The 21,597-nt window shown below is 35.7% G+C and overlaps 1 protein-coding gene across 1 annotated transcript in view; it reads right to left on the reverse strand.

The window, feature by feature from the left end:
* The window catches only part of LOC106647241 (uncharacterized), a 153,259-nt gene that overhangs the window by 75,565 nt on the left and 56,097 nt on the right, over positions 1–21,597 (reverse strand). The window contains exon 2 of the mRNA XM_014363546.3: positions 15,843–16,102. Coding sequence (XP_014219032.3) covers positions 15,843–16,102 — 260 coding nt within the window. The remainder of the gene's footprint in view (positions 1–15,842; positions 16,103–21,597) is intronic.

Genomic DNA, 21,597 nt, shown 5'->3' on the forward strand with positions numbered 1-21,597 from the left:
TTTTAAAACGGTATAATTACAAGTGGCAATTCCCTCAAAACATTTGTGATGAATTCCACCCGCAACCAGCCAACCCAATAAAGTTTTTTGCGCATAAAGATCACAGGGACCTGAGGTAAGCTTTATTTGTCCGATGGAAAAGAGAGATAAGGTAGTGCCCGAACCGATTAATAAATCAACACCATAAGGCATATGAAATTGTGGGTCCGTGAGTTGTATACCATTTGGTAAATCAATTAAATTGCGAGGAAATTTTTCCGATGGAGTTAAACCTGATATCTGTGGAATAATTAAACAAGTAAGACTTTTAGAAAAATTACTGTGAATTGATTTAAATTTGATATTTACGCATTGATGGCACTCGGTATTTAACTCATTTATCGCTCCCACTGTAATCGAACAAGTTTTAAAGGGTAAATTTAACAATTGGGTCAATCGAATAGTTATTAAATTCACGGTTGCACAAGTGTCGAGTAAAGCGCGAGCGTGTATATATTCGTTTCGAGCATTTAAAACGAAAACCTTGGCAGTTGCCATTGCGTGCATCATTAGCTTCAACACTCAATACTTCGCCCACTAGTCAATCATCACGTTTTGGGGTAATTTTTTCGTTTGGGGTAGTAATCAAAGCAGCAGACGTATTTGACCCGACATTAATTTTAAAATCCTTGTGCAACAAAGTATGATGTTTTTTATTGCACTTTTTACATGAGCCAGAGGAGCAGGCACCTGCATGAAAACGTAAACAATTAAAGCATAACCTCTTTTCTTTTGCAAGGGTCCATCGCTGATTAACGTTTAGTTTGTCGAACGAAGGGCATTTAAAGAGTAAATGTTCGGAACCGCAACAAACGCAAATGCCCTTGATACCGGTAGCTAAGACGCGAGCATCCAACTCTTTACGCTGAAACTTTTTCGGCTGAAAGTTCGCTTGGTCAGCAGTTCGCTTTTGTCCTTGATCAAAATTTTTCGTCAAGGATTCTAATACGCTAACCCGAAAAGCTGATTCGCGAATGAACTCAATCAGTTTCTTTAAATCAGGGAGTTCATCAAGAGTTAGCGATTCTTCCCATCTATTCCGCGTTGACGCGGGAAGTGCTCTTTTAATGGTGCGAATGAGTTGACGCGTACGGCCATCTATTTTCAATGTGTCCAATGCGGTAAGATGCTGCTCTACCGTATCCGCTAGAGCTGATAGACCGGAAGAAGTGGCCTTACTTAATTTCGACAGATCAATAAGTGCGTCAAAATGTTTCGTAACCAATATACGTTTTCTCTCGTATAAATCGGTAAGAAGCTTCCAAGCTTTCGGATAATTTTCAGCGGGTAAAGACATAGGTCCGATTTTAGTGAATGCTTCACCGCGCATTGCACTTTTTAAATAAGTTAGTTTAGTAACATCGTCAATGTCTGAGCGAGAGCGTATAATTGATTCGAAAGCATTTTTAAAAGAGAGCCAAGCATCAATATTTCCATTAAATAAAGGAATTTCAGTTATCAGAAGCTTCGGAAGCTTTGGCCTTTCTAAAAAGGTTGAATTGGCTAACGCGGTAGCATTAGTGTCGATTGCGGGCAAAGGTCGTAACGCTTGAAGCTTACCAACGATATGAAAAAACTTCTTACGCCAGTCGGCTAATTCATCAAGCTGCTTATGCTCTGGTTCAAGAGAAGCCAACTCATCATGAAGTTCCTGGTATTTTTTCAAAGCGTCTTTTAAAAGCTCTAAACGAAGGGGAGCATCATTCGCGGAAACGAGATCATCATCGAGAGCTTTTTTAGTTTCAATTAATTGCTCATTAAAAGAGGTCCCCTTTTGCACAATAAAGGCGATGCGTCTGGCTTGAGTCATTTTTACAATAAAGAAAAATATTTAATTTGGGGTTATAAACAACGCGAAAAATTTCAATGACGCGCTAAGCTTGATGTACGCAAAACGATTCAAAGCAAGTGTTTATACAAAGGACTAATTTTTCAAACGGCTATGAAAAGCGGCACAGGAGGCACCATGTAACGAAGAATGCACAGCTATTTTCAAATTGAAAATGAAATGCTATGTAGAGAGTAAGACCCCAGGGGTTAAGAGTCGCTCTCTAAATTTAATTAAAGGATGATTTTTGAGTATTTAAAACATGGTAGTATGAAATGAAAAAAGCTTATAGCAGGAAAAAGCCTTTCGGCAAAAAACCTGATTTATTATGTCAAAGAGTTGTACATTAGGAAATCATGGATGAGAATAACGAAATATACTCCAGTAAATTAATATTTGTGTAAGTTTGTGGTGTTTAAAATAATAATTGAACCTTGTCAGGAACTATGGTTGCGATGAATCTGTCGCTTAGATTCATTTAACGTGAACAAGATTGCAAGCAAGGAGCTCGGCTTTTTCGGGTCTGCTGGCCAGGCAGGACCGCTTTTTTCGTTGCCACGAAATATCGTTAATGCCTCGCTGGGAGACGATGTTTGGTCACAATTGACGCAAGCTTGTAGTCGATCTCAATTTTATTTTTTAGGGTTAAACACGAAGGTTAAAGCGACGTGCAATCAGAAAGAGATTTTCGTGAGAAGTGAAGTTGTATGCGCAAAAAGCCGGAGATTTTTTTATACATTCCGATCGTGTTTTCTTCATATTCTTTTGTCAATTTGCGCACACGAATCTTACGACTTTTATCGAACACCGGGATTCATATTTTTTAAAAGAATGAACTACACAACACTTGACAACGCTTGAAATTTGCATTCGAACACATTCCTCTCATTCTGCTATACATAAAAGTCAGAAAACGTTCTTAGATTTCAAACTAAAACATACGTTCGATTGATCCGGAAGATTACGAATTAACAACAAATAACATTTAAATGATAAATTAAATTAAAAATTTTGTCAATCTGATATTAAAAATATTAATATATTGTAATACAACTCAAAAAAGTGTGTTGTTAAGATAAACCTGTATTGTTTATAGTTCACCACTAACATCCTAATTCAGAATAATTCCTGTTTAGGAAATTACTATAGAATTTCCTACAAAAGACTTTATGAAGAGGTGTGAGTAAAGGGGGTGCGCGAAATAATAAAACGAGTATTACAAGTTAGACAAAAGTTTATTTAACAAAACTGCCGACCGACGTAGAACACAACAGATACAATTTACTGACTTTACAGACTTTCAACCGACTTATCAGACAAAGACAATAAAGCTAGAACCGACGAGAGGTGTGGAAGGTACGGTGGCTTACACTGTACTAACCACAGGGCCCGCAAGTATCACCTTGCCTGCGGCGCTGTCTTACACACTATATATACAGCCTATTGAAAAGTCGTACATGCCAACACTTCCTCCCGACTTAAGATAGCTAAGTATATTAGACAAAAATTATAATTTAAAACAGATAAATAGATAAATAAATGTGTGTTCTTGACTCGGCTCCACGGCTCTGGGAATGCACCCACTCAGTCCATGAGTCGGTCCATGGCTCCTTTATCGCCTATCTGAAACAGAGACAACTTATTAGTTACCAGTCAGAGTCGCAAAAGCTGTTCGCGATTCTGCTAGCAAATTTTTCATGGAGCTCGATCGGTAGAGGTTTTGTGAATATATCGACCATCTGTTCTTTAGTATTCAGCCATCTGACGTTTACTCTACTATAATTTACACATTCTTTAACATAATGCTCATGAATTTCTGTCATATGTCTTAATTTACCACTGCCTATAATTTTAGCATTTGGCTCAGCTGCCTTATTGTCGCACCATAGATCTGCCGGACACAAAGTATTATTCAGTATGATTTTAATCGAATTATCAACTGCCATCAGTTCTCTACATGCTTCACTCAGTGACACATACTCTGCCTGACATGTTGACAAAGACACATACGTTTGTTTGTGAGTTCTCCATGCCACTGAGTCTCCAAACATTTTAATTACGTAACCACTTGTGGTCAGAGACCCTTTACAGTCGCCAAAACTGGCATCGGAGAATGCTTACAGCCCTTGCTGCCTTCCACAATATCTTAGACCATAAGATTTGGTCCCTGCCAGATACCGAAACACTCTTTTAACCATATTCCAGTCTTCGTTAGTCGGACTTATTTGATGCCTGCTCAGCACATTCACTGCATAGCTTATATCCGGACGTACAGTATTGGCAGCATATAATAAGCTCCTAACAGCCTCCCGGTAAGGAACACTTTCAGTCGATCTGGACTCATTCAAGTCAATCTGCCTTTCTGATTGCTCTCTTTGTTTTCTTTGTTGAGTTAACACGTGACCTGTGACCATAGGAGTTTTCACTGGCTTAGAATCATCAAACCCAAACTTTTTAAGTATCTTATTTATGTAATTGGTCTGGGTTAAAGTTAGAACTTGGTTTTCTCTGTCTCTTCTGACTTCAATGCCTAAAAACGATTTAACTTCTCCTAAGTCAGTCATTTCAAACTCACTTTGCAGTCTTTCCTTCACAGACTTCAATTTGCCAGAATCATTACTTGCTATGAGCATGTCATCAACATAGAGAACCAATATCAGGATTTCATCTGCCTCATGCCAAGTAAATAGGCAAGGTTCCAAGATGTGAGATCTTAGACCTATTTTCGTTGCTGCCTCAGAGAATCTTTCATGCCATTTTTTCGGACTGACTTTAAGGCCGTAGAGGGCTCTCTGAAGCTTACATACCTTGCTTTGTTTTTCCAGATCGGAACAGACCAAACCTTCTGGTAACTCCATATATATCTCGTCGTCAAGGTTACCATTTAGAAATGCCGTTTTAACGTCAAGCTGACATGTATCTAAATTTAATTTATTGATTACAGCCAAAGCAGTCCTTATTAAAGTCAGTCTTGACACCGGGGCGTAAGTCTCCGTAAGATCATACTCATTTTTATCTTTAAAACCCCGTATTACCAGCCGTGCTTTGTGTTTCTCACATCCTTGAGCATCTACCTTTTTCTTAAGAACCCATCGAGAATCGATGATATTCGGACGTTTACCATTTACCAGTCCTGCAGGTCTGTTTACCAACTTCCAGACTTGATTCTTTGCCATTCAATCAAGTTCTTCTTGGATGGCTTGATTCCAGCCTTCTTTATCCACAGCCTTCATTGCTTCTTTATATGAAGCTGGATCTTTATTTATTTCTGCCAGCAAAGAGTGGTAAACTAGATCTTCCGCATAAATAGCATTATTTCCTGACGTTTCAGTATCACCGTTCTTAAAAATTAAGTCTTTTGTTAATTCTTCCCCGAGAGCTAAGCCCGCAAAGCTGACGTCCTTTACACGACTTTCTTGGACCAAGTTGGCCTCCATTGTTTCTATCAGCCTTTTCGGCCTTCCTCTTTTCCGTTGTACCACCGGGGGCGCTTACTCCGATGACACTGTCTCTTCTCTTTCCTTTTCGAATTTTAAAAACCACTCGTCTAATTTAATATCTACAGTCACATTTTCCCAGTTTTTAATTGAATTTTTACCAAAAACGTCTCCATACACAAAACGCTCGTTAAATCTGACGTTCCGACTTTCATAAAACTTTCCTTCGTCCGGACAAAGCAGACGATACCCTGTCGGCGTGTATCCTACCATAATTGCTCGTTTTCCTTTTGCATGGAATTTAGTTTCAGTGTTTCTCTGAACTCTCAAATACGCGATGCAGCCGAATCTTTTCATTTGACTTAGGTCTGTCCTTTTATTCGGAGCCAGCTTCATTAAAGGGATTTCCATGTTATTTGAGCGATGCGGAGTACGATTGTACGCAAATACAGCTGCGTTTAGTGCCAAGTCCCACATGTTTTCCGGGAGTCCCGAATCACATATCAGAGCTCGGACTTTTATTTGAATTGTTTTGTTCAGCCTTTCTGACGTGCCATTATGTTCAGGGGTATCCGGACAACTCAAATGGAGTTCAGCTCCAAGGTCATTTAATATTTTTCGCACGGAGCCTCCCGTGTACTCGGTACCCTGATCAGACCTCAGATAACACACTTTAGCTTCAAACCCAAGAAGATTTCTACAGCCTTTAACAAAATTATCTAAACATTCACCCGTATCACTTTTGTTTTTCATCGGGTGAGCAATTGCAAATTTGGAATAATCATCAATAAATACCGAAATAAATCTGTATCTTTTTGGGTAAGAGGGTGGACTAATAATTCCCATTGTATCTGAATGAATTATTTGTAGAGGTTGAGATGCTCGTTTGCGTACCGAAGGGAAAGGCAGTTTTTGGGATTTTGTTCTTAAACACACATCACAAGTCTTAATCACATCATCAAATACGGCTTCTTTCAGATTTTTTACTTCCGGATAGTTTTTCTGCAGTTCCCTTAGATACCCCAACGAAGCATGGCCCAGTCTGACATGCCACAGCATGGCCCCGTTGTTATCTTTGAATTTTTGTATAATTTTCGCTAAACGGACTTTGAATGTCTTTTATTTCTTCGGTTAGGACTTTTCCGACTTCATAAAATTTTCTGTCATTTATTAAAAATACATCTTCAAAACTGTCATTATTAAACTTACCGACCGAGCTCTCTGAATTTTCCGACTTATTATTTAATTTTATATCTGCAGTTGAATTTTCAGGAATAGTGTGTGCTTTTGACTCAGCCGTCAAGACCTTCATTCTTTTATTGTCCGACTTAACAAATTCAACCATCCAATAGGGTTTTTCATATATTCCCGATATCCAAACATTTTTAATATTAGGATCGAAAATACTAATCTCCTTGTCATCTAAATAGATTGATAAGCCCATATCAGCAAATTTCCGCAGCGACAATAAATTCCCGATCAAGTCGCGAGCACACACCACTCCCTGCAACTCAACGTCGTTATTGCAATTTTTAAGCAGCAAATTTCCCACTCCCTCCGTTTTCAAGTCTGCGGATGAGTCTGAGTTTGCACATTTTATTTTACCAATTTTGTTTCTGTCAATATTAGTAAATAATTTTTTTGACTTTGCAAAATGATCAGTAGCTCCCGAATTAGCGATAAATTTAATTTTATTTTCTCCATCCGATTCTGAATTATTTACCCAACCTGCAGAGTTTGAAAACAGAGTATTGGGGGACTCGATCAACGTCAGAGACTTACCTTTATTTGACCCTGAAGCATCTCGTTTTCCCTTCGTCTCCCGGCCCTGGTCAGAAACTTTCTGCCTTTTGGGATCTTTTTCGTCCCTGACGTTGCTAGAGTCCCTTTTCTGCCTAAAGTTTCGGGAATTGGAGCGTCCTCGGCCACTGCCACGGCCACTGCCGCGGCCACCTCGATTCCCTCGACTTCTACGGCCCTGCCTTTTAAAATCCCATGAATCAGACTTATTTTGCTCACCACATCTCGGGCTGCTTCTCTTGTGAGCTGGGATGTCATACACGAACGTGCTCCACGTGTAACACTTCTTGAGTCCGGTACCTGCCTTCGGACACTTGTCAGCCATTTGGTCCCACTCATCACAGTTGAAGCAACGGAGACGGTCCTGGGGCCAAGAGGCAGTCAAAGCTGCCCTCGTGGGGCGACCTCCAGTGGCTTCTGCTAGGCCTTCTGACTCGACCTTTAACATGTACGACATGAGGTTTTCATATGTTATACCCTTTCCATCTCTGCTTTGCATTTTAAGCGTGAAGTCTGTCACCTGCACGCTAGGTACCGCTCCGATTACGGCAGTATAAAAGGCATTTCGCTTTTCTTCTTCAGAAAAGGGACCAGACGTACTTATAGTCTCATAATTTCTGACCATTTCCTTAAATTTTTCTATGAATTTAGCAACCGATCCTTTCTCTTTGTAAAATTTAATTTCATGCAATTTTTTACGAATCGCGGCCGTTGTAAGGGGCGTCTCCCCCTTTTTAAGTTCTTTCAGACTTTCTAATATTACAACCGGATCTTGCAGATGAAAAGTTCTTAAATGATATTTTTCTGTTACTCTACTTTATAAAATATCTCAGACTTTTAATTTGTCTTCTTTAATCATGTCTTCGTTAGTAAATTCCGTATTTTTAATCGAAGATTCAATGTTATATAATAATCCTTTAGACCGGAGTTCAGACTTAAATTTATCGAGAAAAACTTCGAACTTCATATCTTTTGACAGATGGTAATTGTATATGTGTTGAGTATCACGGCCGAATTTATGTATTTGACTGATGGTTGTCGCGAGAAGTTCCGCGCTGCGTTTTGACAAATTTTCATTTTTTGTGTCATTCAAGAACATTTTAAATTTATCTTGCAGACTCACCCGTCTTCTGTCGTTGCGAGGAGTTGATGACTGCAGGGGTGCCCCGGTTGACGATTGGGCCTCGGATGACTCGACCCTGTTCACCCGCTCGCCCAACCGGGACAACCTTTGGTCAAAATTGCGCATGACCATAATTATCTCCTCCCTTGTTCTCTCAGCCTCCTGCCTTTCTTCCTCTGCCTTCCTTGCCTCCTCGTTTGCTTTCTCCTGCCTTTCGATCATCTGACTAATCGCGGCCAACATTGAGTTGAAACTGGCCAGCATGGTGTTTTCTAAAAAATTTTCATTCTTCTGTTTATCTGCCATATGCAACTTCGTTTTGCTGACGTTTATCCATTTATATTTGTTTTCAATGGTTTGCACTTTCTTTATTTCAAGTTGGGTATTTTCCGGTGTCCGCGACGGGGAAGAGGGGGGTGCTTCGTGTACAGACTCATTTCCGCCTAATTTCTGCCAAAGATTTTAACTGTCTACATTTATCTCATCAAGGTTTCGGACTTCTGAGATTTCGGACTTTTTCTCATCTGACATTTTAAACACATCGACCGACTTTTCAAATAACCCGGGTTTATCACGAGCAGGTTCCTCGCATTCCCCGTCTTCCCTGAATAGATTTTCTGGCAACGTCACTTTGCCTTCCTTTTTACAAAGGAATTCAACGATATATTTGTAATCGTCACCGATCAGGTAATCTAAAACAAAAGAGGGACATTGTTTTCAGGGAGTCAACTAGAAATCGACCGAACGCAAGCCGAATCTAGTCAACGTGGCCCGAAGCGTGTTCTCGTGCTCGAACACAAAGCACGATTGCACGCTGGGCACTCACACAGCCGCGCGCGACCGAACACAAGTCTAACGTGACTGTGCGAGTCACACGGAAAATAATTTCGTTTACACACCTTTGGCGGGAATATCCCTTTGCCCGACACATGCCATTATTCCCCTTTTATCCATCAACAAGATAGCAGCTTGTTGTCGCCCCTCTGACTTGACTTGGGATGAAATTCCCCGACATATTCTCGACAGAGCATCGATAGTTTGCTCGTCTAAAAGAAAATGTAAACTTTTAAAATATCAGCCTTTTCTGACTAAATCTGAAAACCGCCTTGAATATTTATTGCCTAGAGTTCAATTAATTAAAAGCACCGGGAAAGGACATATATAATTTTCTGCCGACACACGTTCAAACTTTCCCAGTTCAGACATTTATATTGTAACGCGCACACAACAGTCGAGGCGACAAGAACAATAGACGCGAGAAAGCATGAAAACAAAACACAAACGGCCTCGTAATATGTTTTCAGTCAAAAAGCCTCGCGTCATCATGAGAGGGAGAGAGAGAGAGACCGAACTCTCTCCTCAGCCGCAATATGTTGTCCCCCTCTCGATCCGCCCCACTCTTGCATGTGCGTGTCGCGCTACCGACGCCACGTGTTTCTTGGAATCCCGCGCATTTCTCAGAATGCACAAGAAATCCCCTTTTTACCTGACGTCGTAGCGTCCAACCTAGGCATCACTCAAGAAAAAGACAAAGTGTTGACCTACCGCTGATCTCGGTTCCGGCGTCCAGATTTGCTCCCCTTTCCTCGACCGGCGTCGACAACGCCTGGTCGACAACGGACTCGGCCTGGTCACCAGGGGTCACGCTCTCGGCCGCTTCCTCGATCGGACTCTCTTGTCCATCCTTTGCTGTTTCAGCCCTTTCCGCTATTCTCCCTTTTATCACTCTCGCCCACACAAACAAAGATCACGCGCGGTGGAAGCGAGTCTGGGGCCCGTAACCTGAAGAGGTGTGAGTAAAGGGGGTGCGCGAAATAATAAAACGAGTATTACAAGTTAGACAAAAGTTTATTAAACAAAACTGCCGACCGACGTAGAACACAAAAGATACAATTTACTGACTTTACAGACTTTCAACCGACTTATCAGACAAAGACAATAAAGCTAGAACCAACGAGAGGTGTGGAAGGCACGGTGGCTTACACTGTACTAACCACAGGGCCCGCAAGTATCACCTTGCCTGCGGCGCTGTCTTACACACTATATATACAGCCTATTGAAAATTCGTACATGCCAACACTTTAAAAGGATGTTTCAGATCTTTTTTACACAATATTCTTGTAATATCGTAATTAATTTTCCTAAGTTCGTTTATACATCCCAATTTGAGGACGAAATCACTGTGTACGTCAAACCCTAAAGTGAGAAAAGAGCGAAATCAATTATATAAAACACAATCAAATAACTAATGACAACTTGAGTTATTTGTGACTTGACTTAGAGTCCAAAAAACTGAGTTATTAAATTTTTATTTGGCGCTTGGTGGGAGTCAGACACCAAAAACTTAATTATTTAAATAAAAGCTACATTTATCCACTTATCCACTATAAATTTTTTGTATATTTTCCGAAACATCGAAAGGACCATTACTACATTAAAAAAATCAAAAACTCAGCTATTAGGATAGCTATACAATACAGAATCGGTAAACCAACTTAAATTCTTCGCTTGTAATAACTTGTAAACAAAATTTCTATGTAACACGTACCTTTCCTAAATTCTGTCGTATCATAGTCTTTAAACTTTAGAAAATGTGAATAATTATCACGAAATTCATGTATTATGCATCGATAAGATTCAGTGAATCGTAAGCCAAGAAATTAAAAATCGGAAATTTCCCGTAGAATTCAATGCTGTATTTTTAAAACAACTGACAATCATGGGTCTTACCGAAAATTGCTGCCAAAGTTGGTCGAAAACATGTTTTTGCGTTTAAAAAATAAAATATGCTTGAGAATAAAAAAAGTTTTATGCAAAAGTTGTAGAATTAATTTTTACCGATCGATCTAGCCCAGTCCAATGTTAAAAAATTCTGAAATAAAGTGGTAATTTAAAAAAAACTGTTAAAAATCGTTTTTTTTTAAAACACTTGTATCTCTTTAAAAAAAAAATTTAGAAGCCATACTTAGTGACAGTGTAGCCCTTGGCAAGCCAAACAGAAGCGTTATTGAAAATTTGAAAAACAATGAAAAGTTTTTGCAAAAACCGATTTTTTCGGAATAAAAGCATTTTTTTAAATGCCAATAAATTATAAACCCGTGAGTTTTCATAAATCTTTCAGGGGTTAAAATTTTGTTTAATAGTTTCCATCATATGTTAAATTTCTGCGTGCTTTGTTCATTGATCTGTAATGTGCAAAAAATCGATATTTTTTTCCACAAAAAAAATTAATAAATATCTTTAAAAATTAAAATTCCATACAATCGTCGTTATTATTATGTAATAGCTAGTATTTTTTTGTTAATTTACAAAAAAAAAAATCAACTCTCTGACCTTCTGAAACCAAGAAATTTTTTTTAAATTTTATTCCTGTGGCGTCATTTTTTAATGTTTAAGGCTCAAATTTACATGAGTTGAAGTTTAATACTTACAGATTAAAAAAAAAATTTCCAAATTCAAATCAGTCATTACCGAGTGCTGGGAAGTCAGTAACAGCTTGGCTCTCGTCATAAACACAGATACCTTGCGCAGCAGAGTACCGTTAGAGGGGAAAGCTGCAGTTCCTCTTTCCTTGTTCGATAATGTAGGAATGAGAAATACCCAGAAATCTTTATTTTATGACAGCTTTAAAAATATTGAAATCCCTATAGATAATCAAAATAATTTACGTATGATTGACGGAGGTTTTTTGGAAATCTAATAAATTAAATAAAATTAATAAAACTGTGCAAGAAATTTTGCAACTTTATACGAGCTACGCGCAACATCATTTTGCTGATAAACTGGTTTTTGTGTTTGACGGTTATCCGGATGATGCTACTACGAAATCAGTGGAACGTATGAGTAGGCAGTTAAGAAAACCCTTGGAAATTCACTTGATCCAGAACGATGGGGTTGGAAAATCGATGGCACGAATCTGCTCCCCATATGTAGCTCTGATCAAATGATCCCAGAAGACATTTTAAAAACAATAGCCTGCTGATGTGGGACTGGATGCAGAAAAAAACTTGCAGCTGTAGAAAGCATGGATTAAAATGTTTAAGTATATGTTTAAAGTGTGACAACGAAACTTGCACAAATTTTAAAACTCCTATTATCGAAGATATTTTCGACGAGGAATCATACGAGCTAAATATTACAGAAGCAGCTATAGACAGCGAAGAATATGTTAATGAAAATGTAAATGACGACATTGTTGACAGTGATAGTGACACATCAGAACGTACTGTGTATAATAGAGAAAATAGTAGTAGCAGCGAAAGCAAATATGAATTACCTGTAAAGAAACAAAAATATTGATTTTGTATCACGCATTTTTTTAACGTTTTTTCAGATAAATACACGAATTGAAAAAAAAAATTTTTTTTCTTATTTCCTTTGCAATTATAAGTAACCCAAGCACTATAATCATTTACTTTGCCGCTTAAATAATCACAAATTACTAATAAAAACACAAGCATTATAATTAAGAGAAAGTCAGTGCGAGTTTGATCTCACCCACTCCACCGATAGTGCTAATGTACTCCTGCCATTATCCTGATCAGCTCATGTCACTAATGTTCCAGCGCTCAGTAATGACTGATTTGAATTTGAAAAGTTTTCATCTAATCTGTAAGTATTAAACTTTAACTCGTGTAAATTTGAGCCTTTTATATTAAAAAATGACGCTACAGTAATAAAAAAAAAATTTCTTGGCTTCAGAAGGTCGAAGAGTTGATATTTTTTTTGTAAATTTACAGAAAAATACTAGCTATTACATAAGAATAACGACGATTGTACGGAATTTGAATTTTTGAAGATATTTAATTTTTTTTTTTCCATCTAAAAAAATACCGATTTTTCGACCGATTTTTCGCCCATTACTGATCAATTAAAAAAGCGCGCGATAATCTAACATATTACGGCAACTATTAAACAAAATTTCAAGCCCTGAAAGGTTTATGAAAACTCACGCGTTTATGATTTATTGGCATTTAAAAAAATGCTTTCATCCCCAAAAAATCGATTTTTGCAAAAACTTTTCATTGTTTTTCAAATTTTCAAAAACGCTTCTGTTTGGCTTGCCAAGGGCTACCTTTTCACCAAGTAGGCTTATAAATTTTTTTTTTACAGATATACAAGCGTTCAAAAAAAAAGCGATTTTTAACGGTTTTTTTTTTAAATTACCACTTTATTAATCGGTAATATTAATCGACTAGATCGATACCACTAGATCGGTAATAATTAATTCTACAACTTTTGTATAAAACTTTTTTTACTCCAAAGCATATTTTATTTTTTAAACGCAAAAACGTGTTTTCGACCAACTTTGGCCGCAATTTTTGGTAAAATCTATGACTGTAAGTTGTTTTAAAAATACAGCATTGAATTCTACGGAAAATTTCTGATATTTTATATATTTTGGTTTACTGTATATCGGTTACGAAAAATTAACATTACGTTAAAAATAGAATGACCGGTCTATTAAGCCACTTGTCACTTACCAGCAGTAGTCACTAAATTAGGAGAGAAATTAAGAAAGTTTAATAATTCTAGAGTCCTATTCACTAAATTTCTCAATATTAATGTTTTATGATGCATTTATACTTACGGCACTAATATAGAAGACAGAGACTAAGGTCAGTTATTTGTTCTTTCTCTCTAAACTTCTCTGATACCAGAAGAGTTAATCAACAAGTATTTATTTATACTGCAAAATTTAAGGAAAGCCAGTTACTGTAAGTAACGCAATCGGCAGCTCTGTTATATTTTATTACTCTCTTAGTTCTCTTCAAGCACTACATTCTTCCGTAGTCTCAGTGGGAGCTAATTTTAACTTACTACACATGAAAGAAAAATAATTCAACTATTTGAATATCCGTCACATAAAGTTGAATTTTACTGGATCCCTTCTCATGTAAGCATACAGGAAAAATGATGGAGCTGACCACCTTGCAAAACAAACCACTCTGAAGGACACTTTAGACATAAGCTCTGTTCGATTCACCGATTTGCATATAACTTTCAAAAATAAGAGAGAATTAACGTAATTAAGCACAATCATTCCACAAAATAGGTTTTAGTAACAATTCCATTTGTAAATGTAATCTCGCTCTTGTAGACATCAATTCCGTCGTTTCATGGTATTCTCTTTACAATGTTCAGAGGAGAAAATTGTTAGTAGTTTTTAGAAGTCCAATGTTAATATTTATGTCACAGATTTTGTGTTAATGTATCTTTAATTAAAAAGAAAAGTAAGACAAAAAACATTAGCTACTGCAATAATGCAAATGCAAAGAATACGCATAAAGTGTTTCTTCGACCTCAGAAATAACCAGTGAAAAAATTTAATTTGTATTAATTAAATTCTACATATTTTTGTGTAGGAATTAAAAACAGTCAATAGTGAAATATGCAAGCTTTTCGTTTTGTAGTCACTATAGTAGCTACGTCGTCAATTAAAACTCATGAGATCCTTATGTAAGATAAGTAACAAGCGCCCTAAAAAACCTGTGGAAAAATATCAAAGGATTTTCGAAAATTTTTAATTTTGTTGGCCACTACATTGGATTTACTACTTCAAGTTATACAGGTTTTTTTGTAAAATTTGTAATAAGTATCCTGAATAGCTACCATACTAAGTCTCTTATTTTAAATAATCAAAATTCTTAACGAGCACATCAAACCTACTTAGATGAATATCCCAGTCAAAAGAGAATGTAAAAAAGACGAAATTGCTATAACTATAAGAAAAACGTACGTCACTTACTTAAGGTGTAAGCAATGTGAGCAAAGTTATCACGTTAAGAAAAAGTTTAATTAAAAAATGGTTAGTCCTTACAGTATACAATCTTGAGAGGAACTTGAAATTTTATTAAGTAAAAAAGAAAAATAAATTTGATTATTTGCTAGCAATAGCTCACATTGAGTCTACAATAATAGATAAGATAGGAAGTGAAAAATAAGTTAAAATAAAGAGAGACAAGTTGAATTAAACCACTTTAACTAAGAAGCAAGAAATCTGAGCAGACTATGGAGTCAGATGATGGGGCAACTGGAACCAGTAGGAAAAAAACATAAGAAAGTCTGTTAGACTGGAAAACAAGTTAAATTAATCTTTTAGACCTTATAATGGCGATAAGAGCTTACAGAAAGTGATGCAGAAAGGAAAATGAATAATGCAAAAAGAAAAAAACTTGTAAAAGAAAAAACTGAGAATGTTAATAGAGAAAACAAGGTTAGTAATATGTTAAAAAGTATAGAAAAGTAAGAAATGTCATGAACGATAAAATAGAAATGCTATTTCGGAAGTTACACATTATAAAAAGACTTTACGAGACTATACTTATCCTATCGGATAATACTAATAATTCACAGCATAGAAATATAGGAGATAGCACAATAAAACAAGAAATAATCAACTAAAAATAGCACCACATGAAGATGGCTTAAGCAATTAAGTCCAATTAAAATCATGCTGCTTGACTCTATATACAAGGTACTGGCATACTTTATCAAATAAGGTTTGTGCATCATAGACGATTGTACTTAAAATTGTTTTTTAATATTGTGATTATAAATATACCATTACTAATTATTTGCAATATATACTTGTTATAGTACTAAAAAAATTTACCTGCAAGACTGTGAGATTTGCTTCTTCACTTAGAGTTAATTTTTCTGTATCACTTGGGTAAGCATTGTATCGATGTTCATAAAGCCACTTCTTCAAAATTTTAACAGACTGCTTGGGTAAGTTTCCTCGACGTTTTCGATTAGAACTCAAGTTTTTACTTCCTAACGAAAATTTTTTACTGTTAACAGATATATTAGAGTGATCAGCATCTGAGCTACTTAAATCATCTTCTGTACTAATAGGTGAAGATGCCTCTGTATCTAAAAGTAAGAAAATCGTAATGCATTATTTTATAGTTGGAAAATGTTTACAACAAAATAGTTATGATTCCTTGTATACACGCCAAAAGTAGTCTTTATATCAGTGCTTGATTTTGAAACTTACGAAATCAAAAAAATTATTACATGTTCCTATAAACTGTTTTGAGGTGTAATTATATGTTGTTATAAAATGTTTTGAGGTATATTATAATTTCTTAATGGCAAGCATTAAGCAATGACTTAAATATGTAAATAAATTCAATTCTTAAAATAAAATTTTTTGCAATGACAAAATGTCATCTTTTTTATTTTTATTTTTTTTTATTCTATATACATAGATGTATGAATAAATTAATTCTGATTTTTAAACCGCACTCTTGGAGAACCGTACGATAGCAGAGACGGACTCCCACTACCTAGTCAACTGTTCAAGGGTAAGAATGAAATACCGTGTCCCCACCTCGTGGTAGACTGGGAGGTAGCAGAAGCGGACTCTTACTATTCAGTCTATCGTTCGAGGGGTGAAAATTAAAGATCGTGTGTTTCAGAGCTTCCGGGCCTTTTTATAAAGAGTATTGGGCCTCAGTGACGTGCTTGTTCGAAAATGATGCAAGAAAGATTGCCGGCGTAAATCTTGAGGAAAAGATAATAGTCGAAAATTTAATTGGCTAGAGCTGCTATAGTTCAGCCACTCAGATATTGGCACTTCCCACATCCGGCTTGCTCTCCTACATGCGTCAAGAGAGGGGAAGGTGATTCACTCACTCGTGCCCCTCCTATCTCCTATACATTCAAATTTTACAGATTTTTCATGTAACTTAATATTAACATTAAGATAAGATATTACTAAATTTTACTAATGCTATGCACAGTTTGTTTATTCAATCAAGCTTGTTGCAACAAAAGCCGTGAAAATCGCCTAATATTTCGTGTCAGTGTTGATTGAATAATCATCTGGTGTATTGTGGTATTAACAATAAGTTTAGTAGTGGTAATTTTTAGTCAGTAATAACTACAATAGTTGCTAGGTTTGCCGTAATTAGGTGTTTGTCACGACCCATTGATTATTAACCTAACTAAGCTTGTCGGTCGTTTCAGTTTATTATTAGTTACGAATGTATTCCAAAATGTTGGTAGCATGATCAATTCGTACATTTCTCTTTGCCTACTCGTTCGAGAAGATGTCGGCTTACGGCACTCTGGGGATTAGAAAATTGCGTTACTTACATTGAAGTGGCCGTGCAGACTCTCTCTCTCTATGGCATATCTGAGTCAGAAAGAGGGGATTTTATCTATTATATTATATTTTATCGGCTCGACTTTCCCGTTTTCCTTTACATATAAAACGAGTGGGAACATTTGACAGGGTTACCAAAAACTAGGCCATTTGCGGATGGTATAAAAATTCGGTAGTGTAAAGGGGTAGCTCAGCAAGCCGTACATCTGCAAAAACGAACGAAATGTTTATAATGTTGCTCTGCTAGATTTACCATAGTTAACACCTTTACTTATATTGCTGTTGCTTACTGTAAGTTTCTAAAATTAACTATGTATAATATTTATCTTAATCTACTTGTTTTAATTCTAAATTATTTTTATCCACCAGCACAGCTGTTCTCAGCTAATTTTTGCATCTATTAGTTTTTAGAAGTTATTTTATTTTTCAGCTTTGAAAAGTGTTTCGTTTTGTTTTCGTTTCCAGTCAGCATAGGCCAGCGTGCATGTACGTGAGTTATATTTGGTCATACCACAGCTACGAGCAATCCTCATACGTGATTCACCTTTTTTTAGATGCACGTTGGCCTCTATGTTTAGTGCTTTTAAAATTGGCGTGAAAACTTTATAGTAAACGAAAAAAAATTAATGTGGGTATACCGACGTTATATTATGATTACTTATATTGAAAATAAATACTAGGTTTTATTTAACTATGATTGAGAAAATAAGTCACTTACACATACGTAGTCATTAAGATAACTGAATAAATTTATTACTTTATTGTACATCCAGTGTACCTAGAATATGTTGAAATCACGGCATGTACTGAAAATGCTTGATAAGTCGTAAGACTACATATTCGTATCGGTTTAAGCCTAAGTGAAAATCATCTTCGTAAATAAACAACGATAAGAGATAACTGACATAAAAAATTAGATATGTCTTGATTTCAAGACTCAGCATAAAATTTAATAGAGTTTTAGTAGTTACAATCAATTTGGTTCTCATCATTTTTATTCTAAATAAAATTTTATGAATTGGAAAAAAAAAAATTAATAACAAACTAATAACAGTTACGAAAGGACTGGATTGTCTTAGATCAGAGATGCCTTTGTACTTCATAACGTATAAAAATATTGAAATACGACCTAAAAAAGCTACGAGTTTTAAAGTATATGATCAGCACGTATGGTCATCTTTTAGTTAGTATGTTACAAAACGAAAAGCTTCTTACGGAGCCTTGTAAATTGTACCACAAGGAGATTTAGTTCAGAAGTGTACTGTTGTTCATCGAAAGTAGTATAATTTTATTCATCACGTGTAACTTAATTGATTTATAACGTTATCTATTTATCGAAAGTCATTATATTGATTCTAAATATTATCGATTTACCAAGCATAATTGTATTTAAAACATTGTAATAATTAATAGATAGTTTTATAGAATTCAACACAAATTTGAGTTAATTATATTGAAAAAAATCATTTTTAATAATTCAATTTTTAAGTATTTTCAAATACAGAAGTTTAAGGATACAAAAATATTCAAAGATAAATTTAAGATACTGACAAGTATTTTATTGGAAGGGCAGGATTTTTGAGGGTCAGACCCCCGCTAATAAATCACAACACTATACTTACAATTAAATCAATACACAATTTATTAATAAAAAGCTGTCGTGCAGTCGTAGATGGTTTGAAAGTGGTTATATATTGGTTTTAAGAAATAGAGATAACAGTTTTTCATGTGGCCTTCAAGACAGCCAAAAAAGAACTAAACGATAGACGCCATGCAACGCTGTCTATCGTGGACATGTATATACAGAGAGCGCGGTAGCTTGATCGGCAGGCTTGTGGGCCGGACCACGGGAGACCGCAGTTCGATTCCAGGCCAAGTGCGACTCTTTCGAGAAAGTACCTCTGTAAAATTTCTCAGCGCAAAATGCTTTTTCACCACGGAATGCTCCCGTATGGGCGACCTTCTCGTATCAAAATGGCCTACTACTTAGATCCTTCACTCTCAATGTGGTCTATGTGGAATCATTACTATACCAACGAATTATGAACTGTATGCAACAATGTAAGAAATGTAACCAATACTGTAATATCTAACTAATATAATATTAATGTATATATATTTTTATATATATATGTTTGTTTTTCTTTGTATAAATACCTACTAACTTAGTGTATTTATTTTAAGGCTTTATTGTAAGTGAGTACATATAGCTTTGTTACAGTCAGGAACATTTTACATTGTATTTTTATTTAGTACCTAGTACAAGCACAGGTATAACATGGTAGCGCTTTGATGATACTCATAATCGATCACTCTCTCCAGTATCATGGGGCACAAATCACAACATTATCTTACGCTGATTGCCTGGGCACTACTTTGCGCTTTAAGAAATTGACGAAAAAAATTAATTGAACCAGAAAAAACAGCTAGGTTTACAAAATGTACCAGGAGTAATTTTGACGAATATGAGGCATTTCACGTCAAATCGCACAGGCAGCGCGCGAGGCCTTTTTTTATCGTTTTATTACGGTATCAAATTTACGAGAGAAGAAAATTAAATTCAGTAATTCTAATGTATTATAACCACAGTTTTTCGATAAATCATTAAAATTATAAAAAAAAGTCAACCTAATGCCAACATTATTTCAAACATGTTGGATCTTCAAAAGGGTATCTCGAATCTTTTTTTATAATTTAAAACGAAAAAGGAGATTTTTTTACCTGGGTATGGTGATTTTGAGAGTGTCCACTATTATATTATTCAATTAATCTGACGACAAAGTCTATACTCTGCATGTTATGGATGGCAATGTGTGACTCAACGAAACGAGAAGTCTGATTCTTTAGCTTAATAATATTCGTTACTATAAATTTACTCTTCACAATAATTATTTAGTCATATTATTAATAAGTGTTGATGTCAGGCTAGGTTCTCTTCATCTGAGATTATTTACAGCCACAATATTTTATTCTTATTGTATTCATTATGATTGAGGTTACGGTAATCATACAAAACAGTTGGCTAAAATCTAAACAAAAAATTGAAAACTCTCACTATGTAACTGACAACTTTCAAAATCATCATACTAACTTAAAAACCTTTTGATAAGTTTATTATTTATTTAAAATATATGAAAAAACATTCGAGATACCCTTTTAAAAATATAACATGTATAATATTTTTTTGGGATTATGTTGACTTTTTTCATCATGAGTTCTTGACAGTCTTCATACATAGCATTACACTTAGCTCAACACATGAACAAGGCTACATACGTTTGCTTATGTGTTTTCCAAAATATCTAATCACTTAAATGTAAATCTAATAAACTGACACAGAATTCAACAAGTAGAAATGTGGCAATGCCGCATAAGGCAAAAACTCTCTGTACATCGATACGTATAAGTATAGGTACGTTCGGAGGTTATATTGTACGTCAACATTGAGTTAGTGGTGAAATCTCTGTTGCAACGTCTTCAGGGATCTTTAAATACACACTTTTAATTTGTTATAACTTAACAACGGTGAAGCTAGGGGTGCTGTTCTTGAAATGTAATATTTAAAACAGACTTTTTTAAATTTTATTTATCAAAAATGGTGAAGCTAGGGTATCTGAAAATTTAATATAATATTTCATATATAATTGTTCGCTTATACAAATTTTTTGAAGACGTTTTTAAATTTTTGGGTTTTGCGACACTACCCTTTTAACAAGCTTATAAAAACTATTCCTTAATACTATTTACCTACAATTAATTATATTGTTAAATTAACTGTTACACCATCATTAGACTCCCTTCCTTGTATAAAAAATTTTAATCTTGTTTTACAAGTTTCACTTTCTGCACCAGATTAAAAATATATAAGAACTCGGTCGGTAGATGCCTCTGCGAACGGACATACAGTCACTAGTGTCTGTGCTGAGGTATAGTTTTTTCATATTTACTGACGAGAAAAAAATTACCTAGTTAGAAGTACAACGAGTTGTAGAGTTGAGATTTTTGGGTGGTTAGAAATCAAAGAGATAGAAAAAGTACAGTTGGATTATTTTAGATGGGTATTAAGATTAGATTTCTGACGCCAAGACATTTAATAATGAAAGAAACAGGTATGGAAAAGCTAAGGGTTCATTTGGATATGAGAGGGATTAATTTCGATCAGAAAATCTTTAACCAGGGAGAGGACAAGCTTACGAGATTATGCTACAAGGAGGCTATTCATAAAGAGTATGAAGTAAAAATAAGAGCGCATACAAAT

This window comes from Copidosoma floridanum, unplaced genomic scaffold, assembly GCF_036245765.1.
Source record: "Copidosoma floridanum isolate Cflo_tuat_1 unplaced genomic scaffold, Cflo_Japanese_pri ptg000006l, whole genome shotgun sequence".
Lineage (NCBI taxonomy): Eukaryota > Metazoa > Arthropoda > Insecta > Hymenoptera > Encyrtidae > Copidosoma > Copidosoma floridanum.